Raw genomic sequence first — 24875 nt, 5'->3', positions numbered from 1 at the left:
CTCCCATATGATTGCGCACTGGTGTGCGTCTGGGTCGTGACAGCGTGGCACGCGAATGTCTGTAATGCATTGGATCAGTCTCCTTTCTTTAAAAGGCAAAAGCTTTATAACCTCACTAATGCCTTACATCGTCTATATTAGATATATAACAACGGGCGGGTGCGGGCGGGTGCGGTTCTGATCAAATGTTACATCGGGGGGATGGCGGATGGTTGACGACTTTCTGATGCGGTTGCGGATGAAATAATTGCCTATCCGCGCATCTCTAATATATATATATATAAGAAATACTTGTCGTTCAGTGAATTCTAGCTATATATATATATTTGTATATATATATGTATTTTATTATATATATATATTTATTTTATTATATATATATATATATATATATATATATATATATATATATATATATATAAAATAAATACTTGAATTTCAGTGTTAATTTATTTACACATATACACACACATAACACTCATCTACTCATTGTTGAGTTAAGGGTTGAATTGTCCATCCTTGTTCTATTCTCTGTCACTATTTTTCGAACCATGCTGAACACCTCTGATGATGCATTCTGTGTGGCACGCACAAAAGTGCTTTCATCAAATGCACTAGATGGCAGTATTGTCCTGTTTAAGAGTGTCACAACATTGCTGTTTACGGCAGACGAACTGCTTTACGGTATACAAAAACGTGACTTGTGTTGTTGCCGCGCTGGGAGGACGTTAATTAAACTGCCTAACAATAAACCCACATAAGAAACCAAGAACTTGCCCTCGATCATTCTACAGATATAACGTGATTGGGCAGGCACGCTGTTTATATTGTGGGAAAGCGGACGTGAAAACAGGCTGTCGACACGTCACTCAGGTCCGCCTGAATTTCGGGAGATTTTCGGGAGAAAATTTGTCCCGGGAGGTTTTCGGGAGAGGCGCTGAATTTCGGGAGTCTCCCGGAAAATCCGGGAGGGTTGGCAAGTATGGTGCCGTGGGAAATAATGCAACTTCACCTAATTGGTCCAAAAAATATTTTTTGCAAATCAATAATCATAACAATGTGCCGTTGTCTAGTGCCTGTGCTGTGTAGAGCTTGGCAGGGTAATCTTGTAATACTCCATACCAGTAGGTGGCAGCATTGCTTTGTAGAAGTCGGAACGCGTCGAGGATGGTTTGTCGTGATCCCAATATGCAGAGCACAGCGGGAGACAGCGTGCAGATAAAAAGGTATGTAACGCTTAAACCAAAAAATAACAAGGCAAGTCCCGCTAGGAAAAGGCACTGAAGCATAGGGATGGCTATGTAAAACAAAAGTAAAACTGAACTGGCTACAAAGTCAACAAACACAGAATTCTGGACGACAGCAAAAACTTACAGCGTGTGGAGCAAAGACGACGTCCACAAAGCACATCCCGTACATGACATGACAATCAACAATGTCCCCACAAAGAAGGATAGCGTACGCACAACTTAAAGAATCTTGATTGCGAAAACAAAGCAATAGCACTCAAAGGAAGGCGTGAAACTGCTACAGGAGAACACCAACAAAACAGGAAGGGTCACCAAAATAACAGCGCAAGACAGGAACTAAAGCACAACACACAGGAAACAACAACAAACTCAAAATAAGGCACGACAACCTGGTGGAGTTTCATTGTTTAACCTTTTCTGCTGGTGGTGTGCCTCCGTATTTTTTTAATGAAAAAAATGTGCCTTGGCTCAAAAAAGGTTGAAAAACACTGTCTTAAGCAACTAAGACTTTGTCTTAGACTTCCTTTTTATTGTCATTCAAATTTGAACTTTACAGTACAGATAAGAACGAAATTTTGTTGCATTAGCTCATGGTAGTGCAGGATAAAAAAGCAACAAGGTGCAGATATAAATACCGTATTTTTCGGAGTATAGGTCGCTCCGGAGTATAAGTCGCACCGGCCGAAAATGCATAATAAAGAAGGAAAAAAACATATAAGTCGCACTGGAGTATAAGTCGCATTTTTTGGGGAAATGTATTTGATAAAACTCAACAGCAAGAATAGACATTTGAAAGGCAATTTAAAACAAAGAGGCGGCGGAAGAAAAAAGAAAGAATAATAATAATAATTAGAAAAACATTAGGTCCTTATGTCCCTTTGCAAAAGGACTCCCGTTGGGATTCCTTTTACAATGGGCCATGCGGGCCCTAATAAATAAAGAATAGTGAACAACAGGCTGAATAAGTGTACGTTATATGAGGCATAAATAACCAACTGGTATGTTAACGTAACATATTATGGTAAGAGTCATTCAAATAACTATAACATATAGAACATGCTATATGTTTACCAAACAATCTGTCACCCCTAATCGCTAAATCCCATGAAATCTTATACGTCTAGTCTCTTACGTGAATGAGATCAATAATATTATTTGATATTTTATGCTAATGTATTAATAATTTCACACATAAGTCGCTCCTGAGTATAAGTCGCAGCCCCGGCCAAACTATGAAAAAAACTGCGACTTATAGTCCGAAAAATACGGTACATATATGTGTGTAACAAAATGTAAAGCCATAGGCTCACACAAGTTCTGTAAATAATCCAAATTTGGAACACAGCATCATCGTTTTCACAGCTTTTTGGTTGTTAGAGGTAGAAAGCGTTTTAAAGTACATTTCTAATTCTTTTTTAAAGGCACAAAAAACAGGTCGGGTATTGAGAAACTTACATTTATGGATATACAACTTAGCCAATAGTATAATGAGGTTGCAAAGGTAACATTCCTTTTTCAATACGAAGGTCCTGGGTTCAATCCCGGGCTCGGGATCTTTCTGTGTGGAGTTTGCATGTTCTCCCCGTGACTGCGTGGGTTTCCTCCGGGTACTCCGGCTTCCTCCCACCTCCAAAGACATGCACCTGGGGATAGGCCCCTCCCGCCTCCAAAGACATGCACCTGGGGATAGGTTGATTGGCAACACTAAATGGGCCCTAGTGTGTGAATGTTGTCTGTCTATCTGTGTTGGCCCTGCGATGAGGTGGCGACTTGTCCAGGGTGTACTCCGCCTTCCGCCCGAATGCAGCTGAGATAGGCTCCAGCACCCCCCGCTCCCCCGAAAGGGACAAGCGGTAGAAAATGGATGGATGGATGAACATAGAGAAGGGGTACGATTAAATACAAGATGTTAGTGATGGGTTGATGAGGCGTCATGAAGCGTTTTGACACATTGCAAAACTGTATTGATACTGTGTCGATACTGTGTCACTCAATACTGACATCTGCTGGACATTAAAAATCCCTACAGGCAACCTATGGACCGACTCAACTGACACTGATTTTATGACCTAGTACAGTGGTCACCAACCTTTTTGAAACCAAAAACTACTTCTTGGGTACTGATTAATGCGAAGGGCTACCAGTTTGATACACACTTAAATAAATAAATATATTGTCATTTGTAAGTTACACGTAAGTGTGATTTAAACAAGAATAGCTAAATAAATAAATTTATATATATAAAAAAATGGGTATTTCTGTCTGTCATTCCGTCATACATTTGTTTTCCTTTTACAGAAGGTTTTTTGTAGAGAATAAATGATGAAAAAAACACTTAATTGAACGGTTTAAAAGAGGAGAAAACACGAAAAAAATTAAAATAAAATTTTGAAACATAGTGTATCTTCAATTTCGACTCTTTAAAATTCAAAATTCAACCGACAAAATGAAGAGAAAAACTAGCTAATTTGAATCTTTTTGAAAAAATTAAAAAACAGAATTTATGGAACATCATTAGTAATTTTTCCTGATTAAGATACATTTTAGAATTTTGATGACATGTTTTAAATTGGTTAAAATCCAATCTGCACTTTGTTAGAATATTTAACAAATTGGACCAAGCTATATTTCTAACAAAGACAAATCAGTATTTCTTCTAGATTTTCCAGAACAAAAATTTTAAAAGAAATTCAAAATACTTTGAAATAAGATTTAAATTTGATTCCACAGATTTTCTAGATTTGCCAGAATAATTGTTTTGAATTTTAATCATAGTAAGTTTGAAGAAATATTTCACAAATATTCTTCGTCGAAAAACCAGAAGCTAAAATATTTATTATTCTTTACAATAATAATAAAAACATTTTTTACTTGAACATTGATTTAAATTGTCAGGAAAGAAGAGGAAGAAATTTAAAAGGTAAAAAGGTATATTTGTTTAAAAATCCTAAAATCATTTTTAAGGTTGTATTTTTTCTCTAAAATTGTATTTCTAAAAGTAATAAGAAGCAAAGTAAAAAATAAATGAATTTATTTAAACAAGTGAAGACCCATCCATCCATCCATTTTCTACCGCTTATTCCAAGTGAAGACCAAGTCTTTAAAATATTTTCTTGGATTTTCAAATTCTATTTGAGTTTTGTCTCTTTTAGAATTAAAAATGTCGAGCAAAGCGAGACCAGCTTGCTAGTAAATAAATACAATTTAAAAAATAGAGGCAGCTCACTGGTAAGTGCTTCTCTTTGAGCTATTTTTAAAACAGGCCAGCGGGCGACTGATCTGGTCCTTACAGGCTACCTGGTGACCGCGGGCACCGCGTTGGTGACCCCTGCCCTAGTATATACAATAATAATATAAACCAAGTCATTGTATTTCATTTAGGATTATTTCATATCTTCATTTAAATAAAAATATATTTTTATCTTTTTTAGATACAGTCAATAAATAACGTGAACATGTATCATAACATGGAAATCTAAGAGAACGTGTTGTGGATGATTGTGGACTGGGAATTTTTTTAATTTAATTTTTTTACACATTTTTATTTAAAAAAAAAAAAAAGTTTTTCCGACGTATTACATTTTAGACGATTTCTCTTAGTTATTATTTCTCCGGCTGTAGAAAAGACCCGCTCACAGGGCACAGAGGAGGCGTCAGTGCGACACAGTTCGCGTATCGGTCACGTGACCAAAACAGCTCATGATCGGTCACGTGACTTTCTAAAAGCGGTACGCGCACCGACACAGGGTTTTGCTCTATGAGCTCGACGCATGCGCCGATGCATCGGTGTTGCCAGACCCATCACTACAAGATGTGCTTCTTCTTCTTATAACCATAATCAATACTGTGTCATGTTTGATTGTAGTCTTTAGTTTTCACAGTGGATGCCTACATATGACAGTTTTAGGTGCATTTTTGTGTCTAGGACTTAATTCATTCACCATTTTTGCAGTGCAAAACATTCTTTGCTTGGTCATGATCTTTCATTTTGCTTTTCACATTTTTTTTTTAGTTGTCCTAAAGCCACCTGCCGCCCAAGAACCTCCTTCCACCTCAGTGCATCTACAGGCTGATACGTGCCCTCCTGAAACTAAAGAGGTCACTTGTTGTACTGACACGTTGCTGGCCGTTATATACACAACCCAAAAGCAGTGAAGTTGTCACGTTGTGTAAATGGTAAATAAAAAGAGAATGCAACAAATCCTTTTCAACTTATATTCAATTGAATACACTGCAAAGACAAGATATTTCATGTTTATAATAATATTTTTTTGCAAATAATCATTAACTTAGAATTTAATAGCAGCAACACATTGCAAAACAGTTGTCACAGGGGCATTTTTACCACTGTGTTACATGGCCTTTCCTTTTAACAACACTCCGTAAACGTTTGGGAACTGAGGAGACACATTTTTGAAGCTTCTCAGGTGCTGATGTACAGCTTAAGTTGTGCAACAGTCCGGGGGTCTCTGTTGTGGTATTTTAGGCTTCATAATGCGCCACACATTTTCAATGGGAGACAGGTCTGGACTACAGGCAGGCCAGTCTAGTACCCGCACTCTTTTAATATGAAGCCACGTTCATGTAACACGTGGCTTGGCATTGTCTTGCTGAAATAAGCAGGGGCGTCCATGGTAACGTTGCTTGGATGACAACATATGTTGCTCCAAAACCTGTGTGTACCTTTCAGCATTAATGGTGCCTTCACAGATGTGTAAGTTACCCATGTCTTGGGCACTAATACACCCCCATACCATCACAGATGCTGCCTTTTACACTTTGCGCCTATAACAATCCGGATGGTTCTTTTCCTCTTTGGTCCGGAGGACACGACGTCCACGGTTTCCAAAAACAATTTGAAATGTGGACTCGTCAGACCACAGAACACTTTTCCACTTTGTATCAGTCCATCTTAGATGAGCTAGGGCCGTTTCTGGGTGTTGTTGATAAATGGCTTTCGCCTTGCATAGAGTTTTAACTTGTAGCAACCAACTGTAGATACTGACAGTGGTTTTCTGAAGTGTTCCTGAGCCCATGTGGTGATATCCTTTACACACTGATGTCGCTTTTTGATGCAGTACCGCCTGAGGGATCCAAGGTCACGGGCATTCAATGTCACGTGCAGTGATTTCTCCAGATTCTCTGAACCTTTTGATGATATTACGGATCCCTAAATTCCTTGCAATGGCTGGTTGAGAAATGTTGTTCTTAAACTGTTCGACATTTTGCTCACGCATTTGTTGACAAAGTGGTGACCCTCGCCCCATCCTTGTTTGTGAATGACTGAGCATTTCATGCAAGCTGCTTTTATACCCAATCATGGCACCCACCTGTTCCCAATTAGCCTGTTCACCTGTGGGATGTTCCAAATAAGTGTTTTGATGAGCATTCCTCAACTTTATCAGTCTTTTTTGCCACTTGTGCCAGCTTTTTTGAAACATGTTGCAGGCATTAAATTCCAAATGAGCTAATATTTGCAAAAAAGTGAAGTTTTCCAGTTCGAACATGAAATATCTTGTCTTTGCAGTCTATTCAATTGAATATGAGTTGAAAATGATTTGAAAATTACTGTATTTTGTTTTTATTTACCATTTACATAACGTGACAACTTCACTACTTTTGGGGTTTGTAGTTATTATTTGAATGAATATTTGACTTTTCTCCCTTTTATTTAGTTTCAAGTTGAAGAGACTCCAGACATCATCCTGATCAAAGATGAAGATGACACTGCAGGATGCGATCCAAGTCAAAGTGAGTCATGTGGACAAACGTTTGGGACACACTCACGCAGGAGTTGGCTCGACCCTCTTCTTGGGCATTTTGTACAATTGTCATTATCCGACTTTAGATTTACAAATTGCATCCTGTAACATGTTTTATTTGCAGGATCATGTAAACATCTGCGTGTGTTTATGTGGTTAGTTTAATCAATGAAAAACAGCCTCACCACTTTCATATTATACATCACATATTTTGCCACATTAAAACCTTAAAACATGTCAGCTTCCCAATAACTGCTGTAAAAATGGACCGTATTTTTCGGACTATAAGTTGCAGTTTTTTTTCATAGTTTGGCCGGGGGTGCGACTTATCATCAGGAGCGACTTATGTGTGAAATGATTAACACATTAGCGTAAAATATCAAATAATATTATTGATCTCATTCACGTAAGAGACTAGACCAGGGGTCGGCAACCCGCGGCTCCGGAGCCGCATGCGGCTCTTTGATCACTCTGATGCGGCTCAGCAGCTTACTTGCTGAACCCCCCAATTTTCCCGTGAGACTTCCGGATTTCAGTGCCTCTCGCAGAAAACTCCCGGGATTAATATTCACAGATTTTCAGCCTTACAGCTATAATAAGGGTGTGCCATGATGGTACAACATTTGGCGCCCTCTACAATCTGTATTAAAGCATGCCAGCCCAACACTTGTTATACAATATACATTTTTTGTTTGCACACGTACGTGACAGCAAGGCATACTTGGTCAACAGCCACACAGGTTACACTGACGGTGGTCATATAAAACAACTTTAACACTCTTACTAATAATGCGCCACACTTTGAACCAAAACCAAACAAGAATGACAAACACATTTCGGGAGAACATCTGCACCTTAACACAACATAAACACAACAGAACAAACACCCAGAATCCCATGCAGCCCTGACTCTTCCGGCTACATTATACACCCCTGCTACCACCAAACCCCGCCCCCACCCCAACCCTGCTCCCTCACACATCAACCCCCCCCCTCTGTGCATCGGTTGAAGTGGGCGGGGTTGGGTAGCGGGGGTGTATAATGTATCCCGGAAGAGTTAGGGCTGCATGGGATTCTGGGTATTTGTCCTGTTGTGTTTATGTTGTGTTACTGTGCAGATGTTCTCCCTAAATGTGTTTGTCATTCTTGTTTGGTGTGGGTTCACAGTGTGGCGCATTATTAGTAAGAGTGTTATAGTTTTTTTTATACCGCCACCGTCAGTGTAGCCTGTGTGGTTGTTGACCAAGTATGCCTTGCTGTCACCTACGTGAGCAAGCGGAAACACCATACAACGTGTGGCTGATCAGGCACGCTGGTTGTAGTGGGCGCTATATGCTGTACCATCACGGCACGCATGACACTGGCAAGCGCCATTAATTTAAAACCTGCGTGCCGCACCAGCTTTCAAATTCCATATAAAGGTGTGGGCAGCGTGTCTGAGACCCCTGGTTTATACATAGCACAGAGCAAAAAAAAAACTTTGTATGCAGTGATATTTAATTTAAATTTTCAAAAAAAAATTGCGGCTCCCATTGTTTTCTATAATTTGCGAAACTGGTCAAAATGGCTCTTTGACTGGTAAAGGTTGCCGACCCCTGGACTAGACGTATAAGATTTCATGGGATTTAGCGATTAGGAGTGACAGATTGTTTGGTAAACGTATAGCATGTTCTATATGTTATAGTTATTTGAATGACTCTTATCATAATATGTTACGTTAACATACCAGTTGGTTATTTATGCCTCATATAACGTACACTTATTCAGCCTGTTGTTCACTATTCTTGATTTCTTTTAAATTGCCTTTCAAATGTCTATTCTTGCTGTTGGCTTTTATCAAATACATTTCCCCAAAAAATGCGACTTATATATGTTTTTTCCTTCTTTATTATGTATTTTCGGCCAGTGCGACTTATACTCCGGAGCGACTTATACTCCGGAAAATACGGTATGTTGAGTTTATTTCCAACATGCATCTAAGGGACGAACTCTCACATTCACTTTTTACACAATTCATCATGTCCATAAAGGAGTAGGAGGAGTAAATAATGATGAAATATAAATAAAAAGATACATGATAAAAAGCTCAAAAGGAATAGAAGTACAAAATATATAATAACTTTCCTTATGTCAATTATTCTTGTCTTTAGAAGAAGAAAAACAAGAAAATACATATTTTTCGGACTATAAGGCGCACTTAAAATCCTTTCATTTTCTCAAAACTCCACAGTGCGCCTTGTAAACCGGTCTGCCTAATGTACGGAATAATTTTGGTTGTGCTAACCGACCTCGAAGCTATTTTATTGGATGCATGGTGAAATGATAAGTGTGACCAGTAGATGGCAATCACACATAAGTTAAAGTTAAAGTGCCAATGATTGTCACTCACACACTATGTGTGGTGAAATTTGTCCTCTGCATTTGACCCATTCCCTTGTTCACCCCCTGGGAGGTGAGGGGAGCAGTGGGCAGCAGCGGTGGCCGCGTCCGGGAATCATTTTTGGTGATTTAACCCCCAATTCCAACCCCTGATGCTGAGTGCCAAGCAGGGAGGTAATGGCTCCCATTTTTATAGTCTTTGGTATGACTCGGCCGGGGTTTGAACTCACAACCTACCCATCTCAGGGCAGACACTCTAACCACTAGGCCACTGAGATACGTGTAGACTGCAATATGATGGCAGTCACACATAAGAGATACGTGTAAACTGCAGTATGACTCAAGTAAACACCAAAATTGTATATGTTCCATTGAAAATATAGAACATTACACACGGCACTCAAAAATCTTGTCAAAATGTTTTAGTAGGACTTTGGTAAGCTATGAAGCCACACCGCTTGATGGATTGTACTGTGCTTCAACATAGGAGTATTATTATGGTGTGTGTATAAGGCAAGACATATTATCTGGCGTTTTGTTTCGCCATATTATGCAAAAGCAACTTTTCTTACCTTCTGGTACCGGCTGATCTGTATTTGGGATCTGCATAAGTCCTGAAAAATTGCCCGCGTCCGCAGTCCGTCGATAAGCTTCTTCTTTTTCTCTATCTTCTTGTTATGTGACATTCATCCTCCGCTGTTGCCATTTCTAATATAAAGTAGTGTAAAGTTCTTACTTACAGGTAAAAGCCAGTAAATTAGAATATTTTGAAAAACTTGATTTATTTCAGTAATTGCATTCAAAAGGTGTAACTTGTACATTATATTTATTCATTGCACACAGACTGATGCATTCAAATGTTTATTTCATTTAATTTTGATGATTTGAAGTGGCAACAAATGAAAATCCAAAATTCCGTGTGTCACAAAATTAGAATATTACTTAAGGCTAATACAAAAAAGAGATTTTTAGAAATGTTGGCCAACTGAAAAGTATGAAAATGAAAAATATGAGCATGTACAATACTCAATACTTGGTTGGAGCTCCTTTTGCCTCAATTACTGCGTTAATGTGGCGTGGCATGGAGTCGATGAGTTTCTGGCACTGCTCAGGTGTTATGAGAGCCCAGGTTGCTCTGATAGTGGCCTTCAACTCTTCTGCGTTTTTGGGTCTGGCATTCTGCATCTTCCTTTTCACAATACCCCACAGATTTTCTATGGGGCTAAGGTCAGGGGAGTTGGCGGGCCAATTTAGAACAGAAATACCATGGTCCGTAAACCAGGCACGGGTAGATTTTGCGCTGTGTGCAGGCGCCAAGTCCTGTTGGAACTTGAAATCTCCATCTCCATAGAGCAGGTCAGCAGCAGGAAGCATGAAGTGCTCTAAAACTTGCTGGTAGACGGCTGCGTTGACCCTGGATCTCAGGAAACAGAGTGGACCGACACCAGCAGATGACATGGCACCCCAAACCATCACTGATGGTGGAAACTTTACACTAGACTTCAGGCAACGTGGATCCTGTGCCTCTCCTGTCTTCCTCCAGACTCTGGGACCTCGATTTCCAAAGGAAATGCAAAATTTGCATGGTTGGGTGATGGTTTGGGGTGCCATGTCATCTGCTGGTGTCGGTCCACTCTGTTTCCTGAGATCCAGGGTCAACGCAGCCGTCTACCAGCAAGTATTAGAGCACTTCATGCTTCCTGCTGCTGACCTGCTCTATGGAGATGGAGATTTCAAGTTCCAACAGGACTTGGCGCCTGCACACAGCGCAAAATCTACCCGTGCCTGGTTTACGGACCATGGTATTTCTGTTCTAAATTGGCCCGCCAACTCCCCTGACCTTAGCCCCATAGAAAATCTGTGGGGTATTGTGAAAAGGAAGATGCAGAATGCCAGACCCAAAAACGCAGAAGAGTTGAAGGCCACTATCAGAGCAACCTGGGCTCTCATAACACCTGAGCAGTGCCAGAAACTCATCGACTCCATGCCACGCTGCATTAACGCAGTAATTGAGGCAAAAGGAGCTCCAACCAAGTATTGAGTATTGTACATGCTCATATTTTTCATTTTCATACTTTTCAGTTGGCCAACATTTCTAAAAATCCCTTTTTTGTATTAGCCTTAAGTAATATTCTAATTTTGTGACACACGGAATTTTGGATTTTTATTTGTTGCCACTTCAAATCATCAAAATTAAATGAAATAAACATTTGAATGCATCAGTCTGTGTGCAATGAATAAATATAATGTACAAGTTACACCTTTTGAATGCAATTACTGAAATAAATCAAGTTTTTCAAAATATTCTAATTTACTGGCTTTTACCTGTATATCTGTCAGTAAACTCGCCATGAAAGCACTAAAACATACCGGCGTAGTGAGTTTACATTATTCACCCAAGGAACTTTAGTTACTAGAGAGTGACGGTTTTTCACGGGACACATTTCCGGGCGTTGTTGTTGCACTAGTGAGCCACGGATGAGGAGATGCTGCTCCGTTATTGATTGAAGTAAAGTCTGAATGCCATTAAAACAGTCAGCGCCATCTTTTGACACTTCTTCCACTCCCGTCCTTGCACGCTACACCGCTACAACAAAGATGACGGGGAGAAGACGCTGTCGAAGGTGAGGCACATAAATAAGACCGCCCACTAAAGCGACTGTCAAAAAGCGACTTGAAGATGATGTGTAAAACATCATCCATGCAACATTTTCACCAAAGAACCACCATTACATGTTATGTAGACCACAAGGAAGTCTTTTACTTTTAGAATTAAATCATAAGAATATGACTCCATTAATGCACCTTATATATGAAAAAAGATGAAAAATAGACAGTGTGCCTTACAATCCGGTGCGCCCTATGGTCCGGAAAATACGGTACTTCTCCACTTTAAACATGTCCATCCTTTAAAACTGCTTTAGCTTATAATATTCATATCAAATATAAATTATTGTTTGTTTTTTTTTTAACATTTTAAAGGCCACTAAGTCTACCTAACTACCCAGTTTTTTAATACAAAAATAATATTAACTGACAGGTATTTTTTCCACTTACACTCAATTGTCCGACGCCAATAGAGACACACACTTATTGCAGTACAAGGCCATGACATTTTGCTGCATGCTTTGAATGGGAAACAAGTAGTGCCAGCTGGTGGACAAAATTTAAAAAAACGGCACTGAGAGCTTGGAGCTTGAATGTGAAATATATTGATATAAAATGAATATGATCTGGCAAATGTGACCTGTTGATCTGTGCATGCTGCCTGTAGTCTGAACACCAAAGCATATTTTAAGACTACGTGACTGGAAGATACCGTATTTTCCGGACTATAAGGCGCACTTAAAATCCTTTCAAGCGCCTTATAACCCTGTGTGCCTAATGTACGGAATAATTCTGGTTGTGCTTACCGACCCAAAGGAATTTAATTTGGTACATGGTGTAATGATAAGTGTGACCAGTAGATGGCAATCACTCATAAGAGATAGCATAGAATAGAGTTTTATTGTCATTATTACAGTGAACCGGTTCAAAGAACAACAAAATTGGAGCAGATCCCCTAAGGTGCATACACAATAATTTAGTAATATAAAAGATAAGAAAGAAGATATGTATCTATATATATGTATATATCCACACACATGTATATATCCATACATATGCATTATTGCACACATGTAGACTGCAATATGACGGCAGTAAACAACACCAAAACTTTAAATGTTCCATTGAGAATAAAGTACATTACACACGGCACTCAAAATATGTCGAAATGTTTTAGTTTGACTTTGAAGCCGCACGGCTTGATGGATTGTCGGCACATTACGGCTACTGGAGTCCGAGATACAAGTATTACTATGGTGTGTGTATAAGGACCGCAAAATGACACCCATTAGCAGACATTATCTGGTGTTTTGTTTCACAATGTCATGCAAAACCAACTTTTCTTACCTTCTGGTACCTGCTGATGTGTATTTGAGATCTGCATACGTCTTGAAAATTTGCGCACGCCCGCCTTTGTAGTCCGTGCAGACGCCGCAGTCGATAAGCTTCTGCTTTTTGTCTATCTTCTTGCTATGGGACATTCATCCTCTGCTGTTGCCATTTCTAATATAAAGTAGTGTAAAGTTCTTACTTATATCTGTCAGTAAACTCGTCATGAAAGCGCTAAAACATACCGGTGTAGTGAGTTTACATTATTCACCCAAGGAACTTTAGGTATTAGAGAGTTTCCGGGTGTTGTTGTTGCACTAGTGAGCCACGGATGAGGAGATGCTCCTCCGTTATTGATTGAAGTAAGGTCTGAATGTCAACAACAACAACAACAACAACAAAGACGACGGGGAGAAGACGCTGTCGAAGGTGAGGCACGTAAATAAGACCGCCCACTAAAGCGACTGTCAAAAAGCGACTTGAAGATGATGTGTAAAACATCATCTATGCAACATTTTGACCAAAGAACCACCATTACATGTTATGTAGACCACAAGGAAGTCTTTTACTCTTAGAAGAAGAAAAATTACTCATTTAATGCGCCTTATAATCCGGTGCGCCTTATAATCCGGTGTGCCTTATATATGAAAAAAGAACGAAAATAGACAATTTCTTCGGCAGTGTGCCTTACAATCCGGTGCGCCCTATGGTCCGGAAAATACGGTATTGATATAAAATGAATATGATCTGGCAAATGTGACCTGTTGATCTGTGCATGCTGCCTGTAGTCCATACTTGCCAACCCTCCCGATTTTCCCGAGAGACTCCCGAATTTCAGTGCCCCTCTTGAAAATCTCCCGGGGCAACCATTCTCCCGAATTTCTCCCGATTTCCACCCGGACAACAATATTGGGGGCGTGCCTTAAAGCGTCCTATACAACCTGTCGTCACGTCCGCTTTTCCTCCATACAAACAGCGTGCCGGCCCAGTCACAACACACACAAGTGAATGCAAGACATACTCGATTAACAGCCATACAGGTCACACTGAGGGCGGCCGTATAAACAACTTTAACACCGTTACAAATATGCACCACACTGTGAACCCACACCAAACAAGAATGACAAACACATTTCGGGAGAACATCCGCACCGTAACACAACATAAACACAACAGAACAAATACCCAGAAGCCCTTGCAGCACTAACTCTTCCGGGACGCTACAATATACCATACTTGCCAACCTTGAGACCTCCGATTTCGGGAGGTGGGGGGTGGGGGGCGGGGGCGTGGTTGGGGGCCTGGTTAAGATATATACAGGTAAAAGCCAGTAAATTAGAATATTTTGAAAAAGTTGATTTATTTCAGTAATTGCATTCAAAAGGTGTAACTTGTACATTATATTTATTCGTTGCACACAGACTGATGCATTCAAATGTTTATTTCATTTAATTTTGATGATTTGAAGTGGCAACAAATGAAAATCCAAAATTCTGTGTGTCACAAAATTAGAATATTACTTAAGGCTAATACAAAAAAGGGATTTTTAGAAATGTTGGCCAACTGAAAAGTATGAAAATGAAAAATATGAGCATGTACAATACTCAATACTTGGTTGGAGCTCCTTTTGCCTCAATTACTGCGTTAATGCGGCGTGGCATGGAGTCGATGAGTTTCTGGCACTGCTCAGGTGTTATGAGAGCCCAGGTTGCTCTGATAGTGGCCTTCAACTCTTCTGCGTTTTTGGGTCTGGCATTCTGCATCTTCCTTTTCACAATACCCCACAGATTTTCTATGGGGCTAAGGTCAGGGGAGTTGGCGGGCCAATTTAGAACAGAAATACCATGGTCCGTAAACCAGGCACGGGTAGATTTTGCGCTGTGTGCAGGCGCCAAGTCCTGTTGGAACTTGAAATCTCCATCTCCATAGAGCAGGTCAGCAGCAGGAAGCATGAAGTGCTCTAAAACTTGCTGGTAGACGGCTGCGTTGACCCTGGATCTCAGGAAACAGAGTGGACCGACACCAGCAGATGACATGGCACCCCAAACCATCACCCAACCATGCAAATTTTGCATTTCCTTTGGAAATCGAGGTCCCAGAGTCTGGAGGAAGACAGGAGAGGCACATGATCCACGTTGCCTGAAGTCTAGTGTAAAGTTTCCACCATCATCATCATCATGGTATTTCTGTTCTAAATTGGCCCGCCAACTCCCCTGACCTTAGCCCCATAGAAAATCTGTGGGGTATTGTGAAAAGGAAGATGCAGAATGCCAGACCCAAAAACGCAGAAGAGTTGAAGGCCACTATCAGAGCAACCTGGGCTCTCATAACACCTGAGCAGTGCCAGAAACTCATCGACTCCATGCCACGCCGCATTAACGCAGTAATTGAGGCAAAAGGAGCTCCAACCAAGTATTGAGTATTGTACATGCTCATATTTTTCATTTTCATACTTTTCAGTTGGCCAACATTTCTAAAAATCCCTTTTTTGTATTAGCCTTAAGTAATATTCTAATTTTGTGACACACAGAATTTTGGATTTTCATTTGTTGCCACTTCAAATCATCAAAATTAAATGAAATAAACATTTGAATGCATCAGTCTGTGTGCAACGAATAAATATAATGTACAAGTTACACCTTTTGAATGCAATTACTGAAATAAATCAAGTTTTTCAAAATATTCTAATTTACTGGCTTTTACCTGTATATAAGACATACTTGACTTTCAGTGAATTCTAGCTATATATATATATTTTTTTTTTATTTTCTATTTTTTATTACATATATATATATATATATATATATATATATATATATATATATATATATATATATATATATATATATATATATATATAAATAAAATAAATACTTGAATTTCAGTGTTCATTTATTTACACATATACACACACAACACTCATCTACTCATTGTTGAGTTAAGGGTTGAATTGTCCATCCTTGTTCTATTCTCTGTCACTATTTCAGAACACACACATTATACAAATATACATTATAAAATCAATAAGAAAACGGGAGCTCTAATTTGGGAGTCTGAATCAGGATCAGAAGTTCCTATATAAACATTGCGCACTCACGTCGCCTTTTTGTATTGATTACTGCAGCTGTGCACTGGATTCATTCACAAATACAAACTACAACTCACAAACACTTTAGAGTTAGGCTCCACCATCAGAATGTGTACTTAAACTTATAAAGATCACATGGATATTATTCAGTGAGTTGATTCACCAAAACGAACCTGTTATACAGGAGGAAAAAGCACACAGGATGTTTCAATTGTTCACAGACTGGTCGCGCTCATCAGAATGACAAGACACTTCCGGTCTGCAGGTGATAGCATTCAATTGGGAAGAAACGCCCTACTGCCCCTTACTGACCAATGTGAATACTGATAAATGTGTAATGACAGCTCCAAAAACGAATTCAAACCACAAAATAAAATAAATAAATCAACACAAAAATGTGACACATTATGGGTGGGTCACATATGCATGTACAGTAGATGGCAGTATTGTCCTGTTTAAAAGTGTCACAACATTGCTGTTTACGGCAGACGAACTGCTTTACGTTAGACGAAAACTTGACTGGTGTTGTTACCGCGCTGGGAGGACGTTAATGAAACTGCCAAACAATAAACCCACATAAGAAACCAAGAACTCGCCCTCGATCATTAGCTGTTTATATTGTGGGAAAGCGGACGTGAGAACAGGCTGTCAACACGTCACTCAGGTCCGCATGGAGCTGGAGGGGCCGTGGCCTCCAGCTCCGCCTGAATTTCGGGAGATTTTCGGGAGAAAATTTGTCCCGGGAGGTTTTCGGGAGAGGCGCTGAATTTCGGGAGTCTCCCGGAAAATCCGGGAGGGTTGGCAAGTATGCAATATACACCCCCGCTACCACCAAACCCCACCCCCCTCAACCCCTCCAACCTCCCATCTCCCGAATTCGAAGGTCTCAAGTAGAGATGTCCGATAATATCGGCCTGCCGATATTATCAGCCGATGAATGCTTTAAAATGTAATATCGGAAATTATCGGTATCGTTTTTTTTATTATTGGTATCGTTTTTTTGTGTGTTTTTTTTTGTTTTTAATCAAATCAACATAAAAAACACAAGATACACTTACAATTAGTGCACCAACCCAAAAAACCTTCCCCCATTTACACTCATTCACACAAAAGGGTTGTTTCTTTCTGTTATTAATATTGTGGTTCCTACATTATATATCAATATATATCAATACAGTCTGCAAGGGATACAGTCCGTAAGCACCAGTGATGTGCGGTCACTGGAGGCAGGTGAGGCAGGGCCTCACCTGCCATCATGGAAAGAAAAAAAATGTATTAAATTGTTATATGTATTCAGTGATTATACTATAAAGTTATTTTCCATTTAACTTCACCAGTTTTAGATTATTTTTATTCAAAATCGCTGAATTTTCACATTTGCCGTTCAAATACTGAGAAGAGACGGTGCGGTGATCAGCAGCCAGTTGAGGCACGTCACTCAGTGCCTCAACATGGATTGCGCAATGACTCGGCTAACTGCTGGCCTGCTGTGCAGTGAGACTGTATTGCTATATGAACTATATTATACATTTCCATAGTTTAGTTAGCTGAGGTATATAATGTACAGTGTATTTTGTCAACAACTGTATGTGTGTAACGTATTTATTGTGCTGAGCGATCATAAAACTGCTGCGAAGACGCACTGGCTGATGCTCGCAGTAATCCCGCCTCCTGGTCCCGGTTAATGCACCCCCCGACGGGAGCGCCACACCAACCAAAGCCACACCCAAACCCTCCACGTGCAAGACCGAATCCACCCAAAAAAACTTAACAAGAAGCCAAAAAGTGCAAAAACAACAATGCTCGCGCCGGAGGAGCCGTACGTGAACGACTGCAGGGACACAACATTAGGTACACCTGCAGACTGCAGCATGGATTTCATATTTCATTCATTCATAACTCCTCCAACACGAACACCACTGTTCTCGCACTTATAACTAGAGGTAAGACCATAATAACCTTTTTTTAATTAAATGTGCTTTTTTGTGTGCCACAGTTTGTATGTGTGAAGTTAAAGTTACGTTAAAGTAGCAATGATTGTCACACACACACTAGGTGTGGTGAAATTTGTCCTCTGCATTTGACCCATCCCCTTGATCACCCCCTGGGAGGTGAGGGGAGCAGTGGGCAGCAGCGGCGCCGCGCCCGGGAATCATTTTTGGTGATTTAACCCCCAATTCCAACCCTTGATGCTTAGTGCCAAGCAGGGAAGAATGCTGGTATGAGCTTTTAAACATAACCCGTTAACTGCTGCCAATCAAATGGTGAATAAGATACTCTTTAGGGTTCATATGTTTGTAAATCTGACTGTGATGAAGTCAGTGCCTCACCAGCCATCAACCTCACCGCACGTCACTGGTAAGCACACATGATTGTGCGTGCTGCTGCTCCACTAATAGTACTAACCTTTAACACTTAATTTGACTAATTTGTATTAATTACTAGCTTCTATGTAACGGTTTTTATATTGTTTTACTTTCTTTTTTATTCAAGAAAATGTTTTTAATTTATTTATCTTATTTTATTTTTTTAAAAGGACCTTATCTTCACCATACCTGGTTGTCCAAATTAGGCGTAATAATTTGTTAATTCCACGACTGTATATATCGGTTGATATCGGTATCGGTAATTAAGAGTTGGACAATATCGGATATCGGCAAAAAAGCCATTATCGGACATCCCTAGTCTCAAGGTTGGCAAGTATGCTGTAGTCTGGACACCAAAGCATATTTTAAAAGTACGTGACTGGGAGATAAATGTGCCGACTCATTGATGTGTGTACTTTCAGGCCAGAAGAACCGTGCACAAACACAGAACACAGAGCCTGTCGGATCCTCCCGTCACACAGAAATCAACGAGGAGCTGAGGATCGTGAGCGTTCACGGACGAGGACAAGGCCCTCTGCACGACGAGATGGATATTGTCTTTTCCGCGAACGATCAGGAGGTTTTCAGCACTCAGGATCTCGCAGTCACTCACGACGGTTTCATGGGCGTCCCCCTCGGAGCCGGCGATCGAGCCACAATGCGAGGGCTGCAGGACGAGAGGAGCGTCCAGTTGGAACGACTCTCTTCCTCTCAGGTCGCTACCGGGAACGGCGGACATCCCAGCCACGCCGGCCACTTCCCGCCGCTCCCCGCCGTCCAGTCCCAAACCGTCAGCAAGTCCCTGGACTGCAGCTTCTGCGGCATGCTCTTCGCCAGCCGCGAGGACCTGATCGTGCACCGCGCCGCCCACACGGGGGAGCCGCCCGTCTCCTGCGCCATGTGCGGCAAGTCCTTCGCCAACAAGACCACGCTGGGCATCCACATGCGCATCCACACGGGGGAGAAGCCGTACGCCTGCTCGCTGTGCGGCAAGCGCTTCACGCAGAGCGGCAGCCTGAAGATACACCTGAGGACGCACTCCGGGGAGAAGCCCTACTCCTGTTCTCAGTGCACGGCCAGCTTCAACAACCCCAGCAACCTGCGCCGGCACATGTTCACGCACAACTCCAACGGCTCCATCTGGCCGTGAAATCTTTTTTTATTCTGGTCTTTATTTGTCTCATTGGAGTTTTGACCTTTTTTTCAGGAGTGAAAGGTCCCCTATTATTCTACATAGTAAATCTTAGAGGTCCCACGACAGTCTAGCCCAGGGGTCGGCAACCCGCGGCTCCGGAGCCGCATGCGGCTCTTTGATCACTCTGATGCGGCTCAGCAGCTTACTTGCTGAACCCCCCAATTTTCCCGTGAGACTTCCGGATTTCAGTGCCTCTCGCAGAAAACTTCCGGGATTAATATTCACCGATTTTCACCCTTTCAGCTGTAATAAGGGCGTGCCATAATGATACAACATTTGGCGCGCCCTCTACAATCTGTATTAACAGCGTGCCAGCCCAACACTTGTTATACAATATACGTCTTCTGCTTGCACACGTACGTGACAGCAAGGCATACTTGGTCAACAGCCACACAGGTTACACTGACGGTGACCATACAAAACAACTTTAACACTCTTACTAATAATGCGCCACACTTTGAACCAAACCCTGACTCTTCCGGGCTACATTATACACCCCTGCTACCACCAAACACCCCCCCCTCTCTCCCTCTCTGTGCGTCAGTTGAGGTGGGCGGGGTTTGGTAGCGGGGGTGTATAATGTAGCCCGGAAGAGTTGTTCTGTTGTGTTTATGTTGTGTTAAGGTGCAGATATTCTCCCGAAATGTGTTTGTCATTCTTGTTTGGATGCTGTGGGGCTGTCTTGGTTGACAAGACTCTGCAGCATCGCGTGGACATCGGGGGCGGTACCTCTGGATTGGCAGACCGGGGTGGTGGTTCCTCTCTTTAAGAAGGGGAACCGGAGGGTGTGCTCCAACTATCGTGGGATCACACTCCTCAGCCTTCCCGGTAAGGTCTATTCAGGTGTACTGAAGAGGAGGCTACGCCGGATAGTCGAACCTCGGATTCAGGAGGAACAGTGTGGTTTTCGGCCTGGTCGTGGAACTGTGGACCAGCTCTATACTCTCGGCAGGGTCCTTGAGGGTGCATGGGAGTTTGCCCAACCAGTCTACATGTGTTTTGTGGACTTGGAGAAAGCATTCGACCGTGTCCCTCGGGAAGTCCTGTGGGGAGTGCTCAGAGAGTATGGGGTATCGGACTGTCTGATTGTGGCAGTCCGCTCCCTGTATGCTCAGTGCCAGAGCTTGGTCCGCATTGCCGGCAGTAAGTCGGACACGTTTCCAGTGAGGGTTGGACTCCGCCAAGGCTGCCCTTTGTCACCGATTCTGTTCATAACTTTTATGGACAGAATTTCTAGGCGCAGTCAAAGCGTTGAGGGGATCTGGTTTGGTGGCTGCAGGATTAGGTCTCTGCTTTTTGCAGATGATGTGGTCCTGATGGCTTCATCTGGCCAGGATCTTCAGCTGTCACTGGATCGGTTCGCAGCCGAGTGTGAAGCGACTGGGATGAGAATCAGCACCTCCAAGTCCGAGTCCATGGTTCTCGCCCGGAAAAGGGTGGAGTGCCATCTCCGGGTTGGGGAGGAGATCTTGCCCCAAGTGGAGGAGTTCAAGTACCTCGGAGTCTTGTTCACGAGTGAGGGAAGAGTGGATCGTGAGATCGACAGGCGGATCGGTGCGGCGTCTTCAGTAATGCGGACGCTGTATCGATCCGTTGTGGTGAAGAAGGAGCTGAGCCGGAAGGCAAAGCTCTCAATTTACCGGTCGATCTACGTTCCCATCCTCACCTATGGTCATGAGCTTTGGGTTATGACCGAAAGGACAAGATCACGGGTACAAGCGGCCGAAATGAGTTTCCTCCGCCGGCGGGGCTCTCCCTTAGAGATAGGGTGAGAAGCTCTGTCATCCGGGGGGAGCTCAAAGTAAAGCCGCTGCACCTTGGGAAGACTATGTCTCCCGGCTGGCCTGGGAACGCCTCGGGGTCCCACAGGAAGAGCTGGACGAAGTGGCTGGGGAGAGGGAAGTCTGGGCTTCCCTGCTTAGGCTGCTGCCCTCGCGACCCGACCTCGGATAAGCGGAAGAAGATGGATGGATGGATGGATGGATGGATGGATTCTTGTTTGGTGTGGGTTCACAGTGTAGCGCATTATTAGTAAGAGTGTTAAAGTTTTTTTTATACCGCCACCGTCAGTGTAACCTGTGTGGTTGTTGAACAAGTATGCCTTGCTATCACCTACGTGAGCAAGCGGAAGCTCCATTCAACATGTGGCTGAACAGGCACGCTGGTTGTAGTGGGCGCTATATGCTGTACCATCTCGGCACGCATGACGCTGACAAGCGCTATTCATTCAAAACCCGCGTGCCGCACCAGCTAAAAAATTCCATATAAAGGTGTGGGCATCGTGTCTGAGACCCCTGGTTTATTTATAGCACAAAGCAAAAAAAAACAACCTTTGTATGCAGTATTATTTCATTTAAAATTTCAAAAATTTTTGCGGCTCCCATTGTTTCTATAATTTGTGAAACTGGTCAAAATGGCTCTTTGACTGGTAAAGGTTGCCGACCCCTGGTCTAGCCTTAATAATAATGGCATTTAGATGGTTTAAAAGTGCTTATAGTGCTCGACTGGGAACATGGTGTGTGTCTTTAGCTTTTAATAATAATAATAATACTGTCAGCTTCAAACACTGATGACATCTATTAAACAAGACAAGAAGCAAAGAATCAAACAGACCGAATTCAATTTGGCTCAATTGAGGAGAGACGCCGGGACTCTGTACTCTTGTACAGTCTCCAGCACGCTCTGGCGAAAGATTGTACGCCTCCTCCTTTATTTGACTTTCCCTGACCACATGACCACAGCTGCTTCTAAAAGGGAAGTGGGTCATAAACAGCCTTGCCTTTGGTTACAGAACAATTCAAAAGAAAAGGTCGTAAACACTTCACAGAAAAGGTCGTAAAGGAGTTGGAAAAAAGAGGTCGCCCGGAGGGGATTCTGGTCCTGCTTCCTCTTCGCTTTTGTAGTCCTTGGGTCAGACCATATCTTTCTGTTTAATTACAATTAAACACACAGTGGAGTTTTACGAGCCTTACTCTTGGTAGGTTTCAAAGACAGCTTCTGCTTCTCACCGGGCACTCAATGTAACACAAAGTTTTTGTGATAACTTAGAAACAATTATTCTAACAAATACATTTTACTTATAAGGCGCCTTTCTGGGCACTCAAGGACACCGTACAAAATCCAAACAATAAAATCCATTGAATACAAACAACAACAAAGATTAACACTGAAAAAGCAGTCAGGAATCAAGATGTTTTGAGTCTTGATTTGAAAGGGATATTGAAATAATGAAATAAGTTTATTTCGGTCATAAACCATCAACCATTTTGTGTGAGCAGTTTAACAGTACAGATTATACAAACCCCGTTTCCATATGAGTTGGGAAATTGTGTTAGATGTAAATATAAACGGAATACAATGATTTGCAAATCATTTTCAACCCATATTCAGTTGAATATGCTACTTTTTTTTTTTTTTTTTGCAAATAATCATTAACTTTAGAATTTGATGCCAGCAACACGTGACAAAGAAGTTGGGAAAGGTGGCAATAAATACTGATAAAGTTGAGGAATGCTCATCAAACACTTATTTGGAACATCCCACAGGTGAACAGGCTAATTGGGAACAGGTGGGTGCCATGATTGGGTATAAAAGTAGATTCCACGAAATGCTCAGTCATTCACAAACAAGGATGGGGCGAGGGTCACCACTTTGTCAACAAAGGTGTGAGCAAATTGTTGAACAGTTTAAGAAAAACCTTTCTCAACCAGCTATTGCAAGGAATTTAGGGATTTCACCATCTACGCTCCGTAATATCATCAAAGGGTTCAGAGAATCTGGAGAAATCACTGCACGTAAGCAGCTAAACCCGTGACCTTCGATCCCTCAGGCTGTACTGCATCAACAAGCGACATCAGTGTGTAAAGGATATCACCACATGGGCTCAGGAACACTTCAGAATCCCACTGTCAGTAACTACAGTTGGTCGCTACATCTGTAAGTGCAAGTTAAAACTCTCCCATGCAAGGCGAAAACCGTTCATCAACAACACCCAGAAACGCCGTCGGCTTCGCTGGGCCTGAGCTCATATAAGATGGACTGATACAAAGTGGAAAAGTGTTCTGTGGTCTGACGAGTCCACATTTCAAATTGTTTTTGGAAACTGTGGACGTCGTGTCCTCCGGACCAAAGAGGAAAAGAATCATCCGGATTGTTCAAGGCGCAAAGTTGAAAAGCCAGCATCTGTGATGGTATGGGGGTGTATTAGTGCCCAAGACATGGGTAACTTACACATCTGTGAAGGCGCCATTAATGCTGAAAGGTACATACAGGTTTTGGAGCAACATATGTTGCCATCCAAGCAACGTTACCATGTGTCTCCTCAGTTCCCAAACGTTTACTGAGTGTTGTTAAAAGGAAAGGTGATGTAACACAGTGGTGAACATGCCCTTTCCCAACTACTTTGGCACGTGTTGCAGCCATGAAATTCTAAGTTTATTATTTGCTAAAAAAAATAAAGTTTATGAGTTTGAACATCAAATATGTTGTCTTTGTAGTGCATTCAATTGAATATGGGTTGAAAAGGATTTGCAAATCATTGTATTCCGTTTATATTTACATCTAACACAATTTCCCAACTCATATGGAAACGGGGTTTGTACATATTGAACAATCATACACATTTACACACAAAAAGAATGACGGAAAAAGGAATAGGCTGAAGCCAAAGCTTATATTTGCCTAACCTATACATTCGCCGAAAATTAGATTGCATGGAACATCGTTAAAAAAATCAATGGGATGAAAGTAATCGTTGCTATATTTGATCATTTTCAATTATTTCACCTTTCAAGGTTTTCTTAAACCTTAAGAAAGAACTTCGTGTCTTCAGCTCATCACTGAGCTTGTTCCACCATTGAACTCCTAAAACTGAAATCTATGAGTCTATGTTACGAAGGT

At 41.6% G+C, this 24875-nt stretch overlaps 1 protein-coding gene across 1 annotated transcript in view; it reads left to right on the top strand.

Moving 5' to 3' along the window:
* LOC133577005 (uncharacterized) overlaps positions 1-20302 on the top strand; it is a 22205-nt gene extending 1903 nt beyond the window's left edge. The window contains exons 2-4 of the mRNA XM_061930476.2: positions 5263-5348; positions 6926-7001; positions 19204-20302. Of these exons, the coding sequence (XP_061786460.1) occupies positions 5263-5348; positions 6926-7001; positions 19204-19931 (890 nt within the window). The 3' untranslated portion in view covers positions 19932-20302. The remainder of the gene's footprint in view (positions 1-5262; positions 5349-6925; positions 7002-19203) is intronic.
* Positions 20303-24875: the final 4573 nt, after the last annotated feature.

This window comes from Nerophis lumbriciformis, linkage group LG36 (assembly GCF_033978685.3).
Source record: "Nerophis lumbriciformis linkage group LG36, RoL_Nlum_v2.1, whole genome shotgun sequence".
NCBI classification, from domain to species: domain Eukaryota; kingdom Metazoa; phylum Chordata; class Actinopteri; order Syngnathiformes; family Syngnathidae; genus Nerophis; species Nerophis lumbriciformis.
This window is presented reverse-complemented; position numbering and strand designations above follow the sequence as displayed.